Source organism: Opisthorchis viverrini (assembly GCF_000715545.1).
Source record: "Opisthorchis viverrini unplaced genomic scaffold opera_v5_122, whole genome shotgun sequence".
Taxonomy (NCBI): Eukaryota; Metazoa; Platyhelminthes; class Trematoda; order Opisthorchiida; family Opisthorchiidae; genus Opisthorchis; species Opisthorchis viverrini.
In genome coordinates this window covers 342,086-364,017 of record NW_008751780.1, presented here as the reverse complement: position 1 = coordinate 364,017, position 21,932 = coordinate 342,086, and the positions used below count along the sequence as shown (strand labels likewise).

Genomic DNA, 21,932 nt, shown 5'->3' with positions numbered 1-21,932 from the left:
GGTATAATGGCACTGGGTCAAATACTAGGCTGATTGGTTACCTTAGATTTTACGGTTGGAATGACAAAAGACTGGGCGGAAGCCTGTACCACCGTAAGGTGGAAAACCGTTAATTAACTGTTGAGAGTAAGTCACAGAGAAACTATGTTGATCCTTCGCACTAATCTGCGGATACTTTCTCGCGTGCACCTACGCCGAATTCGGAATTATTGATTGTGAAACAGTAATACGAAAGTTTGTATCGCCTACTCGACACACCATAATCGTATTAAAACGTGGGAAAGACGAAATATCACACCGATCAGTTCGAGTGCTTCATCGTTCAGAGATTCCTTGACCCGGTTTCGTTTTTCGAAGATTGAACCGATTCGACTCAGTGTGGAGCGCGAAGTAACAAAATGCCCCTGAGCTCCTTTCGGTATCAGTATCTCGATTCGGTCAACTGCATTACGTGTTCTGTTGCAGCGGGCGGTTCTCTGAAGCCCAAATGAAATAATCTGTAACCACGATTCTGGCTATCTGGACCAGACTACTACGCGTATACACACGTAATGACTATCAGCCTAAGGTTTTCTGCGTTGGCTGGAAACTAAGACATAACGGGAAATTATGTAAAAGAACACTCGCTTTCAACTTACCACGATATTGGCGGGAAACTAAACTGAATCACTAGTTGTTTTTCCTCTCTAACTGAATTTGGTACACAAAGAGCGCCTCCTGTTCCGATTGGAACGATGTAAGCTGCCATTTTATTTACTTCATGAACTCCCAGACTTCTACTTTTTGCGACCAAGTCCTCGAATCAACAAAAACACAAACCCAGTTTTCAGCACCTGGTGTCGTGGCTTATTTAATTGGTTCACCTAGGTGTTCTGACGGGAATGTCTTTCGACATGGTGAACCGACTGCACCTTTCGTGGCGTCAAAATCGAGATAGATCGGTAGCTACTTTTTCGCGTTCACAGTAGGTAGAAAAAAAGAACAATGACATTTTGAAAAATGTTAAGCAGTGATCAACAGAATCCGAAAATACCACACGGACAACCCACATAATCCCATTTATAGTTCTTGATGCGAACCACGGCTGAGAATCATATTCTAGAAGACGCACCGGCCGAGTTTTGACAAATCACCTACATTATGTTTACCTCCATTTACACCGGTAGGGGGGGGGTTCCCGAAAAAAAAACGTGTAAATTACAAAAGTCCTCGGCGTGGTGCTTCATTGGTATGCGTATCCGCAGTTCCGTTCAGCTGTAGCACCCTTTCGGTGCCTAGCTGCCATGCCACCCGAAGGTTGGGATACTACCAGGTTGCCCAAGCCTAGACAGGGGAGGTCGAGAGGCAGAGACCGGTAGTTCACCATATTCTAATCAAGTTTTCCCGAGAAAATCAAACTGAACGGATAGCAAAAAGGTAAATCCGACACTCCTCGTCGATTAGAGCTCCGGCAACACAGATTCATGATAAAACTTCCCCAGTGAAGAAAACTTCCCCGGGTAATTAGAAAAGCCGCGATTTGTGTAAACCAGGAGATTCCGAAAAATCTACTCGATAAAGCAAAGTTGATGAAAATTTCATAGCAAGAAACCAGTTAGACGAACAGAAGACTTCTCTATTTAGGCTCAAGGGCTTGCAAGTATTCCGAGGTCCTTTGTGTTAGCATCATATGAAAACTAGGAAGTCTTCTTCACTTACCGGAAGGTAGGCATAGCAAAAGGTCAAGTGAGAGGGTCGCACTTTTTTGGAGACAGTATCAGAGAGTAATACAGGGATCGCATGTAGGATTAGATAGCGAATGACTTTTAGGCTAAAGCGTCAGCCATGCTAGCGAGAAAGCGGTGTTTAGATTATCATATTCTCTTCACTTAGAATTGCGGAGTCTAATCCGATCTATGTCAAGTACAAATGCAAGCATTCCAACAATATTGAAAAATAACTATTCCTAGCGAGTGGCCCTCTGCCATCACTATCCCGCCACGCATCGGTGTGCTTCACTACGAAAGAAATTTGCCTTCCACTTTATATTGCCTTTCAGCTACCCATTCAAAAATGCAACTCAGCAGTAACTTTTTAGGGCGATTGGGGTTTGATTTTATCCTGAATCGTCGTCCAGATAGAGCACCAGCAAGAGGACGAAGCTTTCAATCTCCAATAGGGATTAACCACCCGAACAAACAGACAGAAAGAATAATTATTAGACATGAGTATATGTTCAACAGTACAGGTTATGGAAAAAAGCGGGCCACCCTGTGGAGAGGTTGCAGGGCACCTTGGCAGACACCAAGATTTTGGCATTGGGAAGACGGTATGGAACAAAGAGGAGTGTTAGCAAGGGCGACAGCTGGCTAACACACTCCCAACTAGCACGGATATCAGAAGGGAGTGCTGATCAGGTAGTAAGTTCAACTCAAACGGATCGGTTGGGCGAAGCAGTTTTTAGTGGATCTGGAATGAAGTACATTTAAAAAGAAGGCACAAGTTGAGAAAACGGCAAAAAAAAACGAGTGGATTAGCACACTGACGTGCACACAGCAACGGAGCTTATCAGCGAAAAAAAGTACTTTATTCACCTACTTATTATCGAAGCGTGTGTTACCAGAAGTAATTGAGTCTAGACATGTGCTTAAGCGTGACAATAAAGAAACACCTTGTTACAGTCCCATTTGTAGGCGGAAAATTCCCTTAAAATCTTCGCCCAAATCATCCCCATCCAGCCATTATACCTGACCTCTTCACGCTATTTTTGCTAGTCCCCTTTTGTTGTTGACGAATTCATCCCAGAGTGTTTATCGGTTCAATCACTAGTCACACGTGTATGCCGATCCGACCCTGGACCGATGGGTCCCCATGAGCCAATGACCTCGTGCGACCCATCTCATCCCTTGTGTGTTCTAACCATCAACTACTGGCCTTCTTTGTTTTTCTCTCATTGGTTCGTTGGCATTCACGGTACTACCGGCCGTTCCTGTGTTATTTTCGTTCACGATCGCCCTTCGCATGCATTGATTTGTTGGGCTGTTTCGAAGACCGTTGGACCCATACTATCATAGCACCGCGGAATTTAGGTCGGCTAGTATTGATTCGACTCGAGCCACTTGTCTACGCGTTAGTCGGTACCGATAACACACCTGATCTAAAGGGACCATCGTGCTAGACAAGCCAAAGTATGCGCACTTAGTGAATTACCGGGGACTGAAATGATAAACCACCACATCGATTAAAAAACAAATGCAAAAGTATATAAATGAAGTGGCGAAAATGAGTGGAAAGTTGAAAACACGGATGACCACAGGAAATCATTGCATCCTTCCTGTTTGGCTTCTGGCAACCACTAAGTAGTAAGTTGTTATGCATTACTTGTAGGACGTAATCTCGGGTGCTGCTGGAGGACAAAAAAGATTGACGGGGTCCACGGCATCATACGAATACACAGTGCATGACATCACCGCAAATTAAGGGTACAAAAGGTCAGGAATAAGAAGTATCACAGAGAACATCCGTACATTTCGATGTTTGCTTAGTCGCTTGATGTGCCACTGTGCTGAACACAAGACTGAGGCAGTTGAAACGCTCAGTCCGTTACCGTGCCAGAATACCTAAGCCCTTCACAGGAGCTAGTCTAATATAAACAAACAGCCGTCACGCTTATCATGAGCTGTTTCGTCTCCACGAGATATGAATCCAGCAGACCTCAGGTATATAAACCTCCGAACATTCACTCAGAAAATCTGGACAGAAAGTGAGAACATAAACGCAGCTTGCAACATACCACAGGGATGATCATAAGGACCGCACGTTTGGAGCTTAACAACCTGGGCAGTACACCGAGCATCATAGGACCGACTAGAAAACATAAAACTGTAAAAATGACTGAAGCAACCGTCAGCTCAGTGGTTAAGGCATGAACATACTATCTGGAAGGTCCGTTGTTCGAGCCTGACCCTTACATCTTGACTGTCCCAATGTGTGGGCTTGGGTATATCAACTCTCATGCTTACTTCGGGTGGCGTGACAGCTGATCAACCATTAACACTACTATCAGCGAAAGTGCTACCGAACGTTGGACAACGTGAACAGTGTAACTATGCATACTGCATCGATTTTACACAGTTTACGCATTGTATCTGTCCCTCTAAATGAGGACCAAACGTGAAACACCAAGTGCGCAGTGACCTAAATATACGGGATCCGGCGAAGTATGGCTACTATTTCAGTCTGTAGTGAAAAACGTATCGCCAGAATACAGCCTGCGAGCATATGGTTTTGATGGCGTCCCTTTGGAACAGGATTATAAATCCGTCGAAGGCCTTACAAAGGTTTCAAACAAGGGTACTATCTGATTAGTTTGTTTGGGATTAGTGGACCAAGGCGGTCCCAGGACCTTCAAGTGTCTTTTTTGGTGAAACGGCCATGGATCAAATGGCCGAACAGTAATTGCCTAAGACATTTCCAATGCTCACTGATGCTCGGCTTTAGAACGATTTGAAGGCAATCAGGAAATGTGTCAGAACGATTCCGCCGGATTGATCTGGTGGTTGGTATCGATCAGATGAGCAACGATTGCACTAATCACGTGTCTGACCAGTCCAGTTCTCAAGCGGCTCTATTTGGGCTCACGAATTCTCTTGGATAGGCGCGGAGTCGCGCGAACCACATAGTTTGCTGAACGTTGGCAAACAAACGAATAAACCACCATTGGTTAGTCACGGACGGGCAATCTATCCTTGAGGTTGGTGCTGATCAGTAGACTGTTGCTGAAGTGTATCTCTAACTGGGCTACAATAAACGCCAGTTCAAGGCAGTGGAGTCAGACGACCGGTCAATTCTTCGGGATCCATGTCGTCTCTAAACAGAAGGCGAATGGAGATGGTTATGTATTGCGACTGATGGGCTTCTTTGGGTTCTGGATTAAGCATTGAAGTACCTCCTTACGAACTGCTCCGGATGTCCGTTTTCCATAAGGATAATAAAAATATGCTAGCGCCAAGCGACAGCTTGTACATAGGCTATGGTCTGTTGCGCTGAAGATCTAAGTGGGAAAACGAGAGCCAGTTTGATACTGTCTTTCGAAAGGCCAATGTGACACGAAAACGGGAAGTACATTGCATCAAACGGCTTAGACACCTAATGAAGTTCGTAGATTTACCACCGCCAGAGCGATTCCATACCAAGTGTGACAGCAACTTACTCCAGGCGAAAACCCAGTAAAACGCTTACAGACTTTGATATTAAACCAGGTCCTTGATGGGAATGACATATTTAGCAGCATAGAAATACGAGACGTTTCTGTCACTGTTGGGGTAACAATGGGGTGATACAGGGGGATCATTTCGCTACACTAGATGACACTTTATGGGCATTCACCAATCGGTCGGTGTACCCCATTGGCAGACAAGCCTGAAGGACCTGGTCACTAAATTATGCAAGGCGTAGCTAGTCGCCTTCGTACTAGTCACAAGCTATTGGTTAGGTCCAGCACGTTATCTATTCACGGGAGCTGTAGTTGGTAATGCCCATCCACTCGTAATCCCACGGGTCTTGACTATCACTAGTATCTGCTGGTCCACAAGTGAGACTAATATCTGCAAACTGCCGATTGAGCAGTCATCAAACTTGGTTATCACTTAGTTCTTTTGCCTTACTCTCAGCCCCGGCGGGTTCCTGAGTATGCAACAAAGTGAGCTTTTTTAACACATCCTCACATCCTCAGTACTGATCAGCGCTGACCATTGCGTTTGCGAGACGTCATACTTAATTAGAACACTCACTGGTGGAGCTGTCAAGGGCGATATCATTAAGATATGACCATTAAATAGCTGTCCGTCTAACTGACAGCGCTGAAATCATGGGTAATCTGATTAAAAGAAATACCTTGGCAATGTCTATCGACTCCGCTTCATCTAACGGCAAAAGTTTCTTCTGGTGGAAGCACCACGACAGATAGTTTGGTACCGTCCTGATAGTAGTGATGTAGATGGTAGGTAACAGATAGATGCCATCGACAGGTAATTTTGATTCATATATGCAGTTAGCGCATAAACATCCGGTAACGAATTGAGTTACCGTCAAAATATGAGGCCTACATCTGAAGTTCTGTGGTGGTTATCAAGGGGTTAATTGAGCCAGCCGTTACCGACAATGACTGCTTGATGTGATTCTTGTTATTTAGGTTTTTTCCTACTCATCTGAAGGTTTCAAGTACCAAGCCGATCGATCTGTTGATCGGCTCTTCGGCCTCGAGCTACGTTTAGCTGTGTCTCTTGGAGAGAGCACTGGAACCAAATTTCTTGCTTAAACCCTTACTTCTTGATGCGTGCGATTCTCAGGTCTTTCAAAGCCAGGTTACTCTTACGACCAAATGCAGAATCGGGATGTGATGTCAGTAAAGTAGCCTGCAATGAAATCATTTCTCCCGCCACATCGACGCATGGAATAAGATTCCCAATTACTGAAACATCTATTTCAATCGCGACAGGTCCAAGACCCGGCACGCTTGAAACCAAGTAGGACGAGGTAAAAAGTCGAGTTACCGTCGCAATCAAGACGGTACCTCCAAGTGAGACGAAATATCTGGCAAAATGAAACCGAGGGTTGGTTTTTATACGGCGCTGTTATTGTGAAAAGTTTGCTCACAAAAACGTACAAACAAACAAACATCCGCACGCTCACGTTCAAGCACGTGAGCCACCGGCTCTTGCACAAAGGCAGCCACAAGGTCAACTAAAGGAAGATAGAACAAACTAACATGTGGAAAAAGAGAAACATGTGGAGACGAAAAAAGGGGAAATGACAGTATCTGAACAAAGGACAACACGACATTTGGTGGCTTGAAGAGATTATTTGTGTTGCCTTCCACTGAGAAGCGAATCTCGCTTCGCAGGGCAACTATAGTCAATATTTTAATCATAGCGATTGCTGAGACACCTCAGAGGGATAACGAGCAATTCAGTTGCTCGCACACAAACAAGCTTCAGAGCCAATAATATGTTTACCTGTGGAAGGTTGAGGCTGACTCGTTTCTGATGCCGCATGTACCTCAGAAAACAGATCACATGAAGCCTCCCTCCGCTGCCGAGAATAATGTTCTTTCACTGAGTCAATACGCGATACAACTGTTTGATAGAACTTTGTAGCAGCTTCAGGTGACTGCATCACGATCAAATAGGCGCTGACTTCTGGCGTAACTGCTGAGCTGTCATCACCCTTGTAACCCTTGGATTGTGTAAAAAGATAGAGTATACGAGATGTGTTACATAGTGTACAATCACGTGGAAAACCTTATCTACATACTACTGAAATCATACTACTGGACACCCGCTGCATGACCGATCGCACAACTCTAGGTTTTAGGGGGGTTGTGAACAACAATAGGCCACACCCAATGGTGTTATTATCCGTTTTTGACGCAAAAGAACAGGTGAAAAGTTCACACTGGTCCTTGATAGCCCAGCATTGCGAATCAGATGAGAGGAAGTGCCGCACTTGGCCTCCACGCATACCGATCTGAATTTTAAGACAATATCGATATATCACATGCTGAGTTCATGTTTGACAACGCAATGGCTTACCATTTTACGAAAATCTTCCAGCGGAACCGTGCAAATGAAATAAGAAAATGTTTGGATGCTACGAGCTAATACAGGTCGGTCGCATGTGGACCGATTACCTGTTTAGTTTTCATCATTAGAGGAACGGTCTTCAGGTACTGTAACGTAGGCGTCAAGAAAGCAGAGTACGATGTGCGGAGACCGTTGGGAAATACACTATGGGATGGAATGACAGCCAGAACTGGTGCAGAACCCAGAAAAAAATATGCAAGCGGTCGATCGTATGTATGGCAAAGACCATCTGTCAGCTGAACTCACTGCCCGAGAGAATAAAAAAAGCGAACCGGTTCCGCTCTACACCTCTTGGTGTGATCTTCAAGTCACTACAGAAAACAAACTGTTCTCGGTGTAATCGAAATCCCTCTCTTTCATTGAAATAACCGACCAAAACTCGACCCCCCCCAAAGCATATTAAGCTTTTCCCTTCAATCATGATCACAATCAGTAGGAAAGAATTACACTTTATGACGTCTCGAGTACTTGTTCACAAGATTTTCAAGCCAAACACAAGTGATGGTACCAACAAACGACAGCACTATCGGAATCGACGACACTGGGAATGCAGCAAGGCTCCTAAGTCCCACTTGGTTTCCAAGTTCCTCTAGAATGCCTCGCCTGACTCAGCCATTTCCAATAAGCGGAATACTACAGCCCAGTCATGTTCGGAGTATGATATCCCTAGTTCACTTCAATCAGTCGAGTTAATGATGAAATTTCGTCGCAAGAAGATTGAGACTTATCGTGATGCGACGTTTTGCGTACCTAGCTACGCAGTAGGTTATACTAGAGGATTCCCAGCCAACATCAAACAAGGTGTTCTTTCACGTAATCTACGTACCTTGTCGAAAGACGTTTGCTGTGTTCCTGAAGCTCGAAAACGGGATCCAAATACTGCACCTTCTCTACATGAACGCCGTTTATTGCGAACTTTGGGTGATCCTTCAGCTGTGGTGCACCCCCCTCCGTTGTTGGTGTCTCTCGTGCGAAACTCAAGGCGACCAACCAATTGGATATCATCAGCACTTAGTCCACCTACCTGATCGTTCATTTTACTAGAAACCACAACTATGTGTGAGCTTTAGGTCCGCTGTAAAAAACACCTATGGCATCATAGAAACTGTCCTTGGCTGAATCAGAGCTACAGTCTGCCGAGGTGTAAGCAGATAGAATAAGCAGGAAGCGAAGGACTCTATTTTCTTGAGATTCTTTTACGGACGTTGCCAAACGAACTGCACATAAGCGACTGTGGACGGGTATCCATTTACGTAGAGGCGCTTCCGCTCGACCGCTGGAACCCCGGTATATCCAGCTGCAGCGGCGACCACATCACTATAGCCGCGCAGCCGGAACCTGGAAGAGAGTGAAGGGGCAGTCGGTTCAATTACAATACTTGCGTCCTGGATCCCGCTCCCAAGAGAGCATACATAGAGAATCCAGCGTACAAGAGCTGCCCGTTGTCCTGTCTACTTCAGTGTGTGAACATTAAAGGCAGCCAAGTAGACCTGATTTCGGGGTTTCAAAACAGACCTCCAGGTTTGTAAGATTGTTCGTGAAGTCGGACGCATAGAAGCTGCACTTGAGCGTGATGCATGCCGAAAGAAGCAGTCAGTCCTAGTGCTGGGACCTGCGGAAAAAGCATTCAAATTGAGGTGGAGAAGGGTAGAAGAAGGAATACGTGAAATTGCAAGAAGAGAGGCGTCAGAACTGGCTTGTTTTCGCTCACTTCCCATGCTGCATGTGGCAAGTAATGCAGTCCGACTGATTGAACTACGCGACGGCCGATGTGGTATGAGATTATTCGTAAGTGTGCAGTTCTGGGTTGTACGTGGGCTGGGATACTGCTACTACGACAATTTTCAGAAAAGAGCGGTAGAAAAGCCTCAGGAAACATAGCAAAGCCTGCTTTGCAATGTATTGCAGGCGGCTTACTCGGAAGAAACTGACCATAACTGACATAAAATAACCACAACTATGAGTGACCTCGAGAACCCCTATTGTGGTGTTTCCGAGCGCGTACACGGGAACCACTGAATACCAGAATGGTCACCATGACTCCTTAATATGGTATTTCCTATTTCTTCGGACTCAAAGTACTATTCGGACAGACGGTTGGTCAGAGGACGGTTCAAACGTAGCCTGCATATGGACAGAGGCGTGGTGGAACGAGAACGTTCAAGAAATGGAGGAGGCCAGTGAGGTTTGGACTGCTTGAAGGAAGCTACAACTAATTGCGAAACAGGGACTAAAATCAGTACCAGCAAGTCAAATATCATGTAAGAAACCTAATATACATTACGGGCTGAAGCGTAGATCGCTGGGTGGAGTATTTTTAGTTATGTTAGTTAGCCCTCCGCTCCTATGCCTAGTTCTTTCACTAGACACAATCATCTTGAGCTGTGGTTTGTGAGCTAATGTCCCAAATGCAGTTTTTGGAGCACTAATATGTCACGCAGACCCCATTGGGCTATTGGGCAAGGTGAGCTTCCTCAGCGCTGTTCAGAGATTGAGGAAATCTGTGTTCGGCCTTGGTTAGATTGTTCGTATGCAATGGGGACCAGGAACGTGTTCCAGAAATCTGAGGCCAACTGGTGGTCGTACCCACGTTTAAACGGACTGTTTTGGGCATATTTTGCTTAATTATACACACATTTAAACTTATTTTCGGATGGGTATTCTACAGGTGTCACCAATATGCAGGAGCACTCAGCGTACCGGCCCTACCAATAACAGATGTGATTGCAATCTCTTTAGTCTTTTTAATCTACAATGAAAGATCCCATATATTCACTAATTTCTCCAGTTTACATAAAAAGGCGCAATATCTGGATTGGATGTGGATACTTACCGGCATCGCCGTAATCAGCTGGACAACACGCTCATCTACCAAGCAGGCAGTCGTACCAGACCAAACAGGAATTGCCGTTAACAAGTTGTGGGTCCCAGCCGTATTAATAGTCAAAAAGGATTGAGCAGGTATGGTGGTATTTCGCGGATTGTCGTCAGCGCAACTGGACAGGGAAGCTGATTCAGATGATACATCTATGACACATATATCGACAGCTCCACGTTGCAGCCAGTCGCGTTTTTCCTCATCGAAAGAATAAAGTTGACAATTCAACTCTAGAGCGATATATCCATCTTCTGGGTCAATAACCTGTGGCGAACGCGAGAAATCCAGGAAATTCTGGGAACGAAATTTGCGGAATTGTTCAACAACGGTATTGACCGTGCTGACAAGGGTTGATTTACACGGTGGTTTGACCGAATCATCGGAAACCTTGGCTGGAGTTCCACCTGCTGGGACATCCGGTTCATCTGTATTTGGGGTAAAAACGGATTGAGGGAAATGGGCAGTAGTATGGTCGTTGGAATCGGGTTGGGAACACCGGATATCCGAAGCAGTGGAGTTTCGAGTTGCTAGCTTGGGACTTGGACCACCTGCCGGTACGTCAGCAGAACGTTTATGGCCTATTGTGTTGGGAGGCGATTCGACTTTCTTGAGCGGTTCGACTTTCTCCTTGCGAACAGAGAGTAAATCAAATAATGTACACGCCAGTTCATCCGAAGAAAACGTGAAGAGATAACTTCGAATATGTCCCCCATCTTCACTGATTGCGCCTATTCGAAGATTTCGAGAATTGACAAGGGCCACTGGCATGTCTGCCCATATAGGGCTATTTATTATCACTCGCCTAGTCGAGGCTAAACGCACCACTATACGCGATCGAAAACCAGATTGGTCTGGTAGCCCCTCTGGCCTGGAGTCATTTAAATGAAAGTGACTTCCACCCAAACCATTCCATTTCTGCTTCTCCGTATCAAATATGTACGCACGGCAATGTTGTCGAAATATGGGGAGTTCATCTTCTTCTCCAGTAACTGGGTCAATTTCCGATAAGTTCAAAGCCGAATGTTTTTGGTCTTCCGTTATCTTGTTCACAGAATCAGCAAGCGTTTTGGAGTTAGACTCAATGGGTTTTGAGGAAACAGCTTTAGCTAATTCGGTGAATACAGAGGAGGAGGACTGGTCGGAGGTCACAGTTAGGAGGCTAGAAGAGGCCCCGTGAGTAGTGTCAGCATTCACAACACGAGAAGAAATGTTAGAACCAAACACATAGTCGCTAGGCACTGATTTTTCGACGTTGGGTACGGGTTGTGGATCGACTCCATGTATAGTCGTCGCTGGCTCAAAGGACTGGTCGAGGTCACAGTTAGGAGGCTAGAAGAGGCCCCGTGAGTAGTGTCAGCATTCACAACACGAGAAGAAATGTTAGAACCAAACACATAGTCGCTAGGCACTGATTTTTCGACGTTGGGTACGGGTTGTGGATCGACTCCATGTATAGTCGTCGCTGGCTCAATAATGGGAAGTGCAGTTGTCTGATGACCTGTCGCATCTCCAGCTCCTGTGGACAAGCCATTTGCCGGGTGAGAAAAATCAGAGGTGACCGTAAGTATAGAAGGTCGGAAAAGAGAGGTGGCACCGGTCACTGATCCACCAGTTGGGTTTGACATGGGTCAAACAAGGCCTAAAAGCTGAAAAGAGAGGGCGGGGAATTAGACTAGTTGTGGCCAACCAAAAGTCAGTAGCAAGCTAGTGAATGATACGGAGGAAACAAGAACAGGTAATCGTGATCTTGACAGTCTGTTTAAATGGTGGATGGAATGTATCACCTGAAAAGCCCAGTAAAACTTCAAACGAAACAAAAACTTTGGGAAAAAATCCGAGCTAAGAAAGTCAACTGCCAGACAGTTCACTATAGGAATTATATTTGGAGAGGTCGTCCCTACTTCTCTGCGAGAATTTACATCATTTTGCTCTGTCAGATCTTGCCTCTGTAAAAAAAAACCGAAGCGACGAAAGTAGCGGGAAACGAATAACTTATTGAGAGCTGTTGAAGAGTAGGTGCGCGAATATCAGGGAACAATTTAAGCAGGCAAGCGTCTATTCCGATAAAACTACTGAGACAGGCCAGTAAAATATGAGAAATGAAAATAACTCGGGAACCACATCAAATGAATTTGGACATTTTGTCATGGTTCTCGAAGTGTTAAAGCAGCTAACCTGTACCTAAGAGTAACTGATTTGGACAGGGTGAAAGAAATCCCTTCCGCAATATGGCAGCCACGATAATAGCGCTCTTCAACTATCGTACGCCATCATTTGGGTCAAACTTCGCCGGATAGATAATGAGTCTTTATTAGATGGTCTGATAAATCGGCGGGCAATAAAGGAGAAAAGGGAAATAAGCAAGTGAACAAGAAGCCTTGGGACAACAGTTGAAATGCTTTTGGCATTTTTTCCTCCGCTGAATTCAACTTTTTGTCCTTTGCTCATTCTTCTCTTGGTTATAAGTAACATGACGGGAGGGCCATTCAGAGGTTTGCGTTTGGCCATATCGTCTCCAAAAATGAAGACTCAGCATCTCAGTTCCGTCCGGCTTTTCAAGCACAAACAGTGGGAAATCCAACATTGGTTCGGGTTGTCACAGCATATAGACGCTGAGGTTGCAAGATAGTAAGAGGGATAAACGAAGGTGCAGAGAGGACGCTAAAAATATCCAGGCTTCCACCACTCTGAGTTGGACATGGCAAACAGTACTCCCATCGGCAACCGATGGTTCGGCATATGCAACACATGTCCCAACCTACGCAGCTTCTGATTCTGGACACATTCTTTAATGGAAGTACCCATTAAGCAACCGAAAAGCCGCTTCGTAATTGCTTCGTTACGGATTCACCGATACCAACACACACAAGCTATGGTTCTGAGACAACGATTGTCGAACATTTGAAGACATCTCATTTCCGCTGCTCCAACAGGCCAAGTCTCACAGTCATACAACAGAACAGCCCGTACTGTAGCTTGATACACACGTCCCTTCAGATTCAGAGATGAACCACTCTGACGCCATACGGGTCTCAAGTTAGCAAACGCGACCCGAGTCTTGCATATTCGTACATTCACCTTATCTGTCACACTACAATCAGAACTAACACAACTTCCAAGATAAGTAAAATGCTCCACAACTTCCAGTGTCTCTCCCTGGATCGTAAGTGGCGTGTTCAGTGACTGCATGTCCACGAGCATGACCTTACAATTTGTGGGTACAAAGTGCATTCCAGAGAACGGGATGACTTTAGTCAGTTCACCCAAAAACACTTACTCTTTCTTCTCCTCTTCGAAGATGAGAACGATGTTGTGTGGGTACTCCAGATCGACAGGGTTTTCTTCTCAGGCTGTTTGAACACAAGGGTTCTGGAGACCCTCTAATGTTCATCTCATTAGTTCATTGATCACGAAGTTAAAAAGGAAGAGAGTGAGTGGGCATCCCTGATGGACACCGTTTTGTGTACGGAAGCTTTTGGAGAGCTCCCCGTACACTTCACACGTCCGGAAGTGTGAAAACACAAAGCTTATTAAGTTCGCGAAATTCCGGGGCATTCCTTGGTGGGCAAGCGTGTCAAGTAGAACAAACCGGTCAACCGATTCGAATGCACCTCGGAAATCCAGGAATACTAGAATTGAGTCGCTTATACGTATGGCGTTGTTCTAGCACCTGACGGAGTGTGAAAATTTGGTCAACGCAACACCTACCAGGCTGGAATCCTGCTTGCTGCTCTCGAGTCAGTGTCTTACGAGCCACCGTAAGGCAACGAAGCACAAGTGACACCAACAGTCTCGTTATGATCATGGTCCAGCTGATCCCCCTGTGGTCACCACACTCACTACGCGCCCCTTTTTTGAAAATGGGGACTATTACCGACCCTCCCCAGTTGCCTGGGACAGACTTCCCTTCCCAAAAGCAAGAAAACAGATCTGAACAGTGCGGGTAGTAAGTCATCCAGAGCAGGAGCTCGATGCCGCTTGACATATGCGGTAGTAAACCTCCGAGCCGTAGATTGTTCCACGTTCATCATCTGGGGTTCAAGCTCACCTGTGGGCTCTAGATGAGTGCCAGCTGCTAGCCACGACATTTGTTGTTCGAAGTATCCAGTCCACCGGTCGAGGCGTTCTACTTTATTCGAGATGGTCGTTCCATTTTGATGCTTTATGGTTTCACTCAGAGGTAGTTTCCGGGGTGGAGTCACACGGATCAACTGAAATAATCTTTGGGCATTACCGGCTATTCAGGGCCTCTTCAACCTCCTTGGACTCATGTATTCACCACACTTCACTTGACCTCTGATAATTCGTTGCGTCAAGTTATGTTCGGGATCGGCTGGGGATATTTCTCCCAGATTTAAGCAATGCCACTCTTTCGGTATGATATCCAGTGCTTGAGAGTGCCCGGTGGTGCCGTGCCACAGGTAAAACTCCCAACACTGCACAAATAGGCGGCACTCTCGTCCCAATATGAGTTCACATCTGATAGTGGAGGATTTGGAAGACTCTAGGAGACTATTCTGGTAAGTTGACCGAACATCCGGATCTGCCAGTCTCTCAGTTGCTAAGCTATTTGTCCGCAACTTACACGATCCTGGAAAACGTAGGGAGAAGCGACTCCGGACGAGTGTGCGGTCAGAATACACAAATTTGTTCCAAAACGACCGGAAGTCAGTTATCGATCCGCACCATCGGTAACTGATGGCAATGTGGTCGATTTGAGTTTGTGGTCGGCCTGCCGTTGGAGGGCACCATGTGGCCAGATGACTTCGGCTGTTTTGGAGGTAAGTACTGTATAAAAGCGGCTTGCGATCCGCACATAGCTGAAGCAATCATTCACCAATGTCCGTACGTACCGAGTACAATAAATGTCGTCCTCCTATTTGAATCTCAGATGAGCAAAGCCTGTTTAATTTTGCATTCAGATCTCCGGCAACCACAACAATATTTGAGCTTTTAACTTGCCACAAAAGGACATTCAGTGCATCGTAAAACCTGTCGTTGAATGCGTCGGAGCTACAGTCAGTTGGGCGTAAGCAGACACGATAAGCAGATATCGATCAACTTCCCGCTTGTGAGACTCCTTCATAGACGTTCCCAGACGAACCGCACGGAGGCGACTATCAAAAGGTATTCAGTCAAACAAGGATACTTCCACCAGGTGACTTATGACGATCCCCCCTCTTGCATACCCTGCCGCAGCAGCCTCTGGATCAGCAGAGAGCAAGAAAAAGATCTGAACAGTGCGGGTAGTAAGCCACCCAGAGCAGGAGCTCGATGCCGCTTGACATATGCGGTAGTAAACCTCCGAGCCGTAGATTGTTCCACGTTCATCATCTGGGGTTCAAGCTCACCTGTGGGCTCTAGATGAGTGCCAGCTGCTAGCCACGACATTTGTTGTTCGAAGTATCCAGTCCACCGGTCGAGGCGTTCTACTTTATTCGAGATGGTCGTTCCATTTTGATGCTTTATGGTTTCACTCAGAGGTAGTTTCCGGGGTGGAGTCACACGGATCAACTGAAATAATCTTTGGGCATTACCGGCTATTCAGGGCCTCTTCAACCTCCTTGGACTCATGTATTCACCACACTTCACTTGACCTCTGATAATTCGTTGCGTCAAGTTATGTTCGGGATCGGCTGGGGATATTTCTCCCAGATTTAAGCAATGCCACTCTTTCGGTATGATATCCAGTGCTTGAGAGTGCCCGGTGGTGCCGTGCCACAGGTAAAACTCCCAACACTGCACAAATAGGCGGCACTCTCGTCCCAATATGAGTTCACATCTGATAGTGGAGGATTTGGAAGACTCTAGGAGACTATTCTGGTAAGTTGACCGAACATCCGGATCTGCCAGTCTCTCAGTTGCTAAGCTATTTGTCCGCAACTTACACGATCCTGGAAAACGTAGGGAGAAGCGACTCCGGACGAGTGTGCGGTCAGAATACACAAATTTGTTCCAAAACGACCGGAAGTCAGTTATCGATCCGCACCATCGGTAACTGATGGCAATGTGGTCGATTTGAGTTTGTGGTCGGCCTGCCGTTGGAGGGCACCATGTGGCCAGATGACTTCGGCTATTTTGGAGGTAAGTACTGTATAAAAGCGGCTTGCGATCCGCACATAGCTGAAGCAATCATCCACCAATGTCCGTACGTACCGAGTACAATAAATGTCGTCCTCCTATTTGAATCTCAGATGAGCAAAGCCTGTCTAATTTTGCATTCAGATCTCCGGCAACCACAACAATATTTGAGCTTTTAACTTGCCACAAAAGGGCATTCAGTGCATCGTAAAACCTGTCTTTGACGGCGTCGGAGCTACAGTCAGTTGGGCGTAAGCAGACACGATAAGCAGATATCGATCAACTTCCCGCTTGTGAGACTCCTTCATAGACGTTCCCAGACGAACCGCACGGAGGCGACTATCAAAAGGTATTCAGTCAAACAAGGATACTTCCACCAGGTGACTTATGACGATACCACCTCTTGCATATCCTGCCGCAGCAGCCTCTGGATCAGCAGAGGGGCGTAACCGGAAGCAAGTGGAGACTGATGGGGCGGTTAGCCCAGCCACTGTGCTTGCATCTTGATTTCTTGTTTCTGATACACAAGGCACATCAATGCTGAGCGAGTCGTGTGGGAGCAAGAAAAATTATGTGAAAGAGAAAGAAGGGAGGCGTTAGCGGCAGCCTGTTTTCCCTTGCCCGCCCTGCTGTATGTAGCAAATAAGGCGACCAGGCTGGTGGCACCACGCGACGGTCGATGTGGCATGAAAGTATTTTTAGTTGTGAATGTCATGGTTGTAGGAGGGGTGAGATACTGCCAGGGCACCCACACCTAGACAGGAGGACGATTGGGGTCCTCCACCAAAGCCCAAAGGCCTAGCCACAAGGCAGCTGTGTTTGGCGGGAAATGCAAACGCACTACCATTTCTACGGAACAAGTCGTCACATGTTCCAACCCCCAACCTGGAGGGTCAGGAGATTGTGCTTGTCAGGCCTCTAATCGTTGACCATCCTGTTATAAGAGGCTCTGTGAGTGTAAGGGGACACTCCTCAATATAATTCAATGAGGTGCGCAAACCGTCACACCACGGTAAGGTCGTCTCTTCGTGACGGAAACACACAAGACTCCGGCTCGGTCAACCATTCCAAACCACCCGCGACGAATTTAGATTTCTCACACCTTATTCTTCAGGTGTCCCGCGATCCTGACGCAGTGGCTCATGGTGTCTGTTTAGCCCCAGGGTTGAATGTGCCTTACTGGAGTGGATTCCAGTGAACAGTCATCTTTGCGCTGTTAGGTTGACTGGATCAGTCAAGATCAATGCATTTCGATGTGGCAAACGGTGTTGTTTGTTGTGCCAGCGTACGCTCTGGTACACAGCAGCTCTGAGGCTCAGAAAGACATCCCCTACAGAGGTTTGTCACGATTACTCCAGCCAGCGAGATGCACAGATATCGTGATTCTGGCAGGTTGGCCAACTGAGTCCTGACGAAGCCCATCTTGGCGGCGGACTCGGGGTTGTTGTTCGTCGCACAGGTAGTTGGAAACGGCTAGTCCAATTATGTTCTAAATACCATCTACTTCTGGCCAGCACAAAATTGCAGCACAAGTGCTCACACCGTGTGACTTGGAGGCCATCAACTCCGTACTAGCCGTGGATGTATTTGGACCACACGGCAATCAGTTACCGGTTGCCGATAGAAAATTTTCGTTTGCTTTGGAGTGCACCTCTGAACTTCAATCACGGCGACCCCTTCTGTTTCTTTTCGGGACGCACCGCTTGATGCGAATGCATTTAGCTCACCACCTGAAAAGCGTCTCTGTAGCTCATAAATATCGAGTTGAGTTGGCTGAGATGCTCCCAGAACTTGATGGGCACAATGGAGAGAGGTGAAAGAAGCCATAATAACATAATCTGAAACCGTCTACCCGAGGACATTGGCACACCCCAATGAACGCTAAATCTCGCCACCAATAGTAGGTCTAATGGAAGCCATGAAAACTGCATCAGTAACAAATAACTGCGATAGCGCGCGCAGAACCCTCAATGGTCAAATAAAGAAGAAGGCAAGGATTGAACGAGAGCGCTGGTGCATCGCAAAAGCCCTGGAAACGGATAAGGCTTTTGTCAACGGGAACAATCGTATCCTGTTCCAGATAATCTAGTCAACCGGTCTGAGGGTGGAACCTCAATCAATTCAGAAAGACGTCGTCTTGAACGATGAGCTGAACACTTTGGAGAACGGTCCCGATGGGCCCCGCCAACACAACTTCTGGAATGACCGGGTCCAATTAGGGTGTCGATATCAGTCCGCCATCGACGACGGAAGTTCAGCGTGCAACCTCACTTCTTCACCGCAACAAAGCACATGTACCAGACGCTTTGCACCCTGCACTCTTCAACGAAGGTGGCGAGTCCGTTGTGGATAACCTAACAAGCTCACTAAAAATCTCTGGAATATGGAGGAACTTCCGATAGAACGGGGTGCCTCGATGGTGATTCTCATATTCGAGAAGAATGAAAGGACATCGTGCAAAAACCACCTGGGTGCCAGCTACTGGCTATAGCTTCCAAGGTGTACCCTGGCATCACCTTGCACAGGTTGATCCATCAAGAAAAATAGATTGGCGAGAATCTAGGTTTCGTTCTGAACGGGGTTGCATTGGTCATATTTTCACCTTGCGGCAACTTTCTGAACTCCACCACTCCTTCTGAAGACCAAATCAACGGTCGTATTCCTCGATCACAAATATGCTTTTGACTCAGTTGATCGTCAGAAACTGTGACAGTGTCTGGTGATGTGGGGCATACCGTCTTAATCCTTACCTCTTATAGAGGCATAAGTGTCTACAGCAGATTCTCCCGAGTTCGCCACATCGACTGGTTGCCGGCAAGGATGTCCTATCGCCGTTTTGCTTCAACTTAGTAATCCATAGGCCGCTTAAATCTCCTTTGCCTACCTGTAACACCACGGGGATGGGAATACTACCAGGTGTTTCGTTCATGGACGTTGAGTACGCTGGCGATATTACTCGCCTTGGATCAAACCCCTTAGAAATAAGCTACTCTAGAAAACCTAATATTTCTACCACACAGCTCGGGATGTGCCTTGCATCTGTAAAGTGCTGCTGCGTGCGGAGGTTCCGTTTGACCATAGGTGCCTTCGAAGCATTGTGCGAGTCTAGTGGAAAAAAATCGTTCAGCTATAGCACCCTTCCGGTGCCTAACTGCCATCGTACCCGAAGGAAGCACGAGGGCTGGGATAATGCCAGGTTGTCCAAGCCTAGAAAGGGGAAATAGAGAGGCAGAGTTCGGGTTCCGAACCAAGACCTTCCAGTCAGTAAATTCGCGATCTAACCACTTGGGCCATCTCGCCCAAGATCAGTCACGCTAAAGTACAACAGACTGTTTTGGAGAGGGTTCAGTCTTCCTCGATAGATCAGCTGGCCACACTCCAGAGGCTACATTGGTTAGGCCATGTGCTTCGTATACCACAACACCGTTCGCGTCGTAGAGTCCTCTTCGCCCAGCCTTGGAGACGACCCAGGGACTGCCACTTTACGACCTGTCAACGAAGCATGAAAGATCTCATCAGTTAACTCAGTTGCGCTAGAAAATCCCACCCCCTCGAATGGGAACCGTAGGACAAGACAAACGGTCAGTGAACCTGACAGATATGATTGTCACGCAGCCGATGGTGGCTTGCTTCAAGGCCATTGCTATAGTTCTCCATCTCTGCCACATTGATTGGGCCATCGGATGGCTCTCGTTCACTTATCCTTCTAACCTTCGGTGAATGAAGCTGAGACACCTGGAGCCATTGCATTTCGATGTACGGTTTGTGAGCTGAAAAATTAGCTGACAACTTGTGTCTGATATCATATGTACAAGATACGAAAAGACCTGCCAGTTCGGACAACTACCTCGTGAGTATTTCACAATCAGTACAGTGTGACCTGAGATTTACTGAGCCTGGTGAGTGAGACAATTTTGGTTTCGGTGTTCGGGGCGATTAGTTGAAAAATCAACGGAAATTACCAGAATCGACGACGACAACCATCCTTAGGAGGCCTACGTGGGAGTCGCTGTGCGATCTTACCAAAGCTGAGGTTTTTCGTCTTCATTGGCAGGATGAAGTTGGAGTAGCGAATCTCGTCTAAGACATGGTCCTGTCTCAAGTCGATTGTGCCAAGTCTTCTGAACAAGTCACACACGTAAGGCACTGTTTTTAGGCTTTAGCTTAGCGAATGAAATCCCTTGGCGACGTCTGGACCACGTATCGATGATCAGATCCACATCAGTTTCACTATGAGGCCCTTGCTACCGACGACGCAGTCGACGGAATCCGGTTACTGGATTCTGGAGAAAAGTGTCATACTTTCTATCAGCCGTATTTGTATCGTTTTGGACTAGATATATTTTTCAGACAGCATTTCCTTCAAGGTTTCAGCAACTATCATCATTTTGGGCAGATCCGAATGTCACCAGTTCAGATTGCCGTGGCTGCAAACCCCAGCCCCAAAACCTTAGCGGCGAAAAAGACACCAACATTAACTCACAAGCCTTGTTACCAACAAGTGGGTACGAAACTACAAGGGGCGTCACGTTAATGAGAAGGGATTTCCGAAACATTTCGGCCACCGTGGGATGGCTCCGGTTTCGTTGGTACGACGAGCCTGACACCACAGCTAGTGAACTTCTCTCATTGGCTGACTGAACGTCCAATCACGAATTCAGGGCTTGTCACAAGCATAGAGGTTTTCACGGTTCACGGATTCACGGATTGATACACAGGATCGAGGCTTTTGTCCAAGTTTTCCGTGTCGGTGTTGAGATTTTCGGTCGGTGGCTGTCGTTCACCTGAAGGGCAGAAGTGCAAAAGGGTGTAGCACTGCTCTTTATGTTCTCAGAGTGGGGCAGTATGCTTGCCAGCGCGAGGTTTCGCATAAATAAATGTCCAATAGTGCTTTAAACTGGGTTCTAGAAGGAGCGTGGACAACCGTTGGAGGAAGGTCATTATAAGCAGCTACTACCCGAAATGAGAAAAAGTTTTGTCTAATGATTGTGTGCGTTCTGAGCTTGAAAATTTTCTTACCATGTCCCCGCCGCGTGTTTGTTGGGTCAGTGGTGAAAAACCTGTTAGCCAAGCTTTGTTCAAGCAGGCGTAAGGAAGAACTAGGTTCCCTCGGAGACAACGATACTCCAGGGGAAAGAGATCAGGCATTTCGAGAGGCGTTTCGTAGCCCAGCGGCTCGCTGAACACGCTCATTTAGGGTGTCCTTTCTGCGTCCGGTGTGGACAACTTGGTCGGCGCACTCCAGGAGCGGTCTGGCGCAGGCCCCATTGAGTACTTGGAAGTCCATGCGAGTAATGTGTGCACAGGTGGTGGTAGCCATACTACAAAACAGAGGGTGAATTTGCACTAAT

The 21,932-nt window shown here is 46.7% G+C and overlaps 1 protein-coding gene across 1 annotated transcript; it reads right to left on the bottom strand.

The window, feature by feature from the left end:
- Positions 1-2,206: 2,206 nt before the first annotated feature.
- Positions 2,207-21,122, bottom strand: T265_06135 (hypothetical protein; the record flags this gene model as incomplete). The annotated part of the gene is made up of 4 exons (XM_009171328.1): positions 2,207-2,448; positions 6,996-7,215; positions 10,456-12,146; positions 21,065-21,122. The coding sequence occupies 3 exons, from the start codon at positions 11,266-11,268 to the stop codon at positions 2,411-2,413; spliced, it is 1,071 nt and encodes a 356-aa protein (XP_009169592.1).
- Between the last annotated feature and the right edge of the window lie 810 nt (positions 21,123-21,932).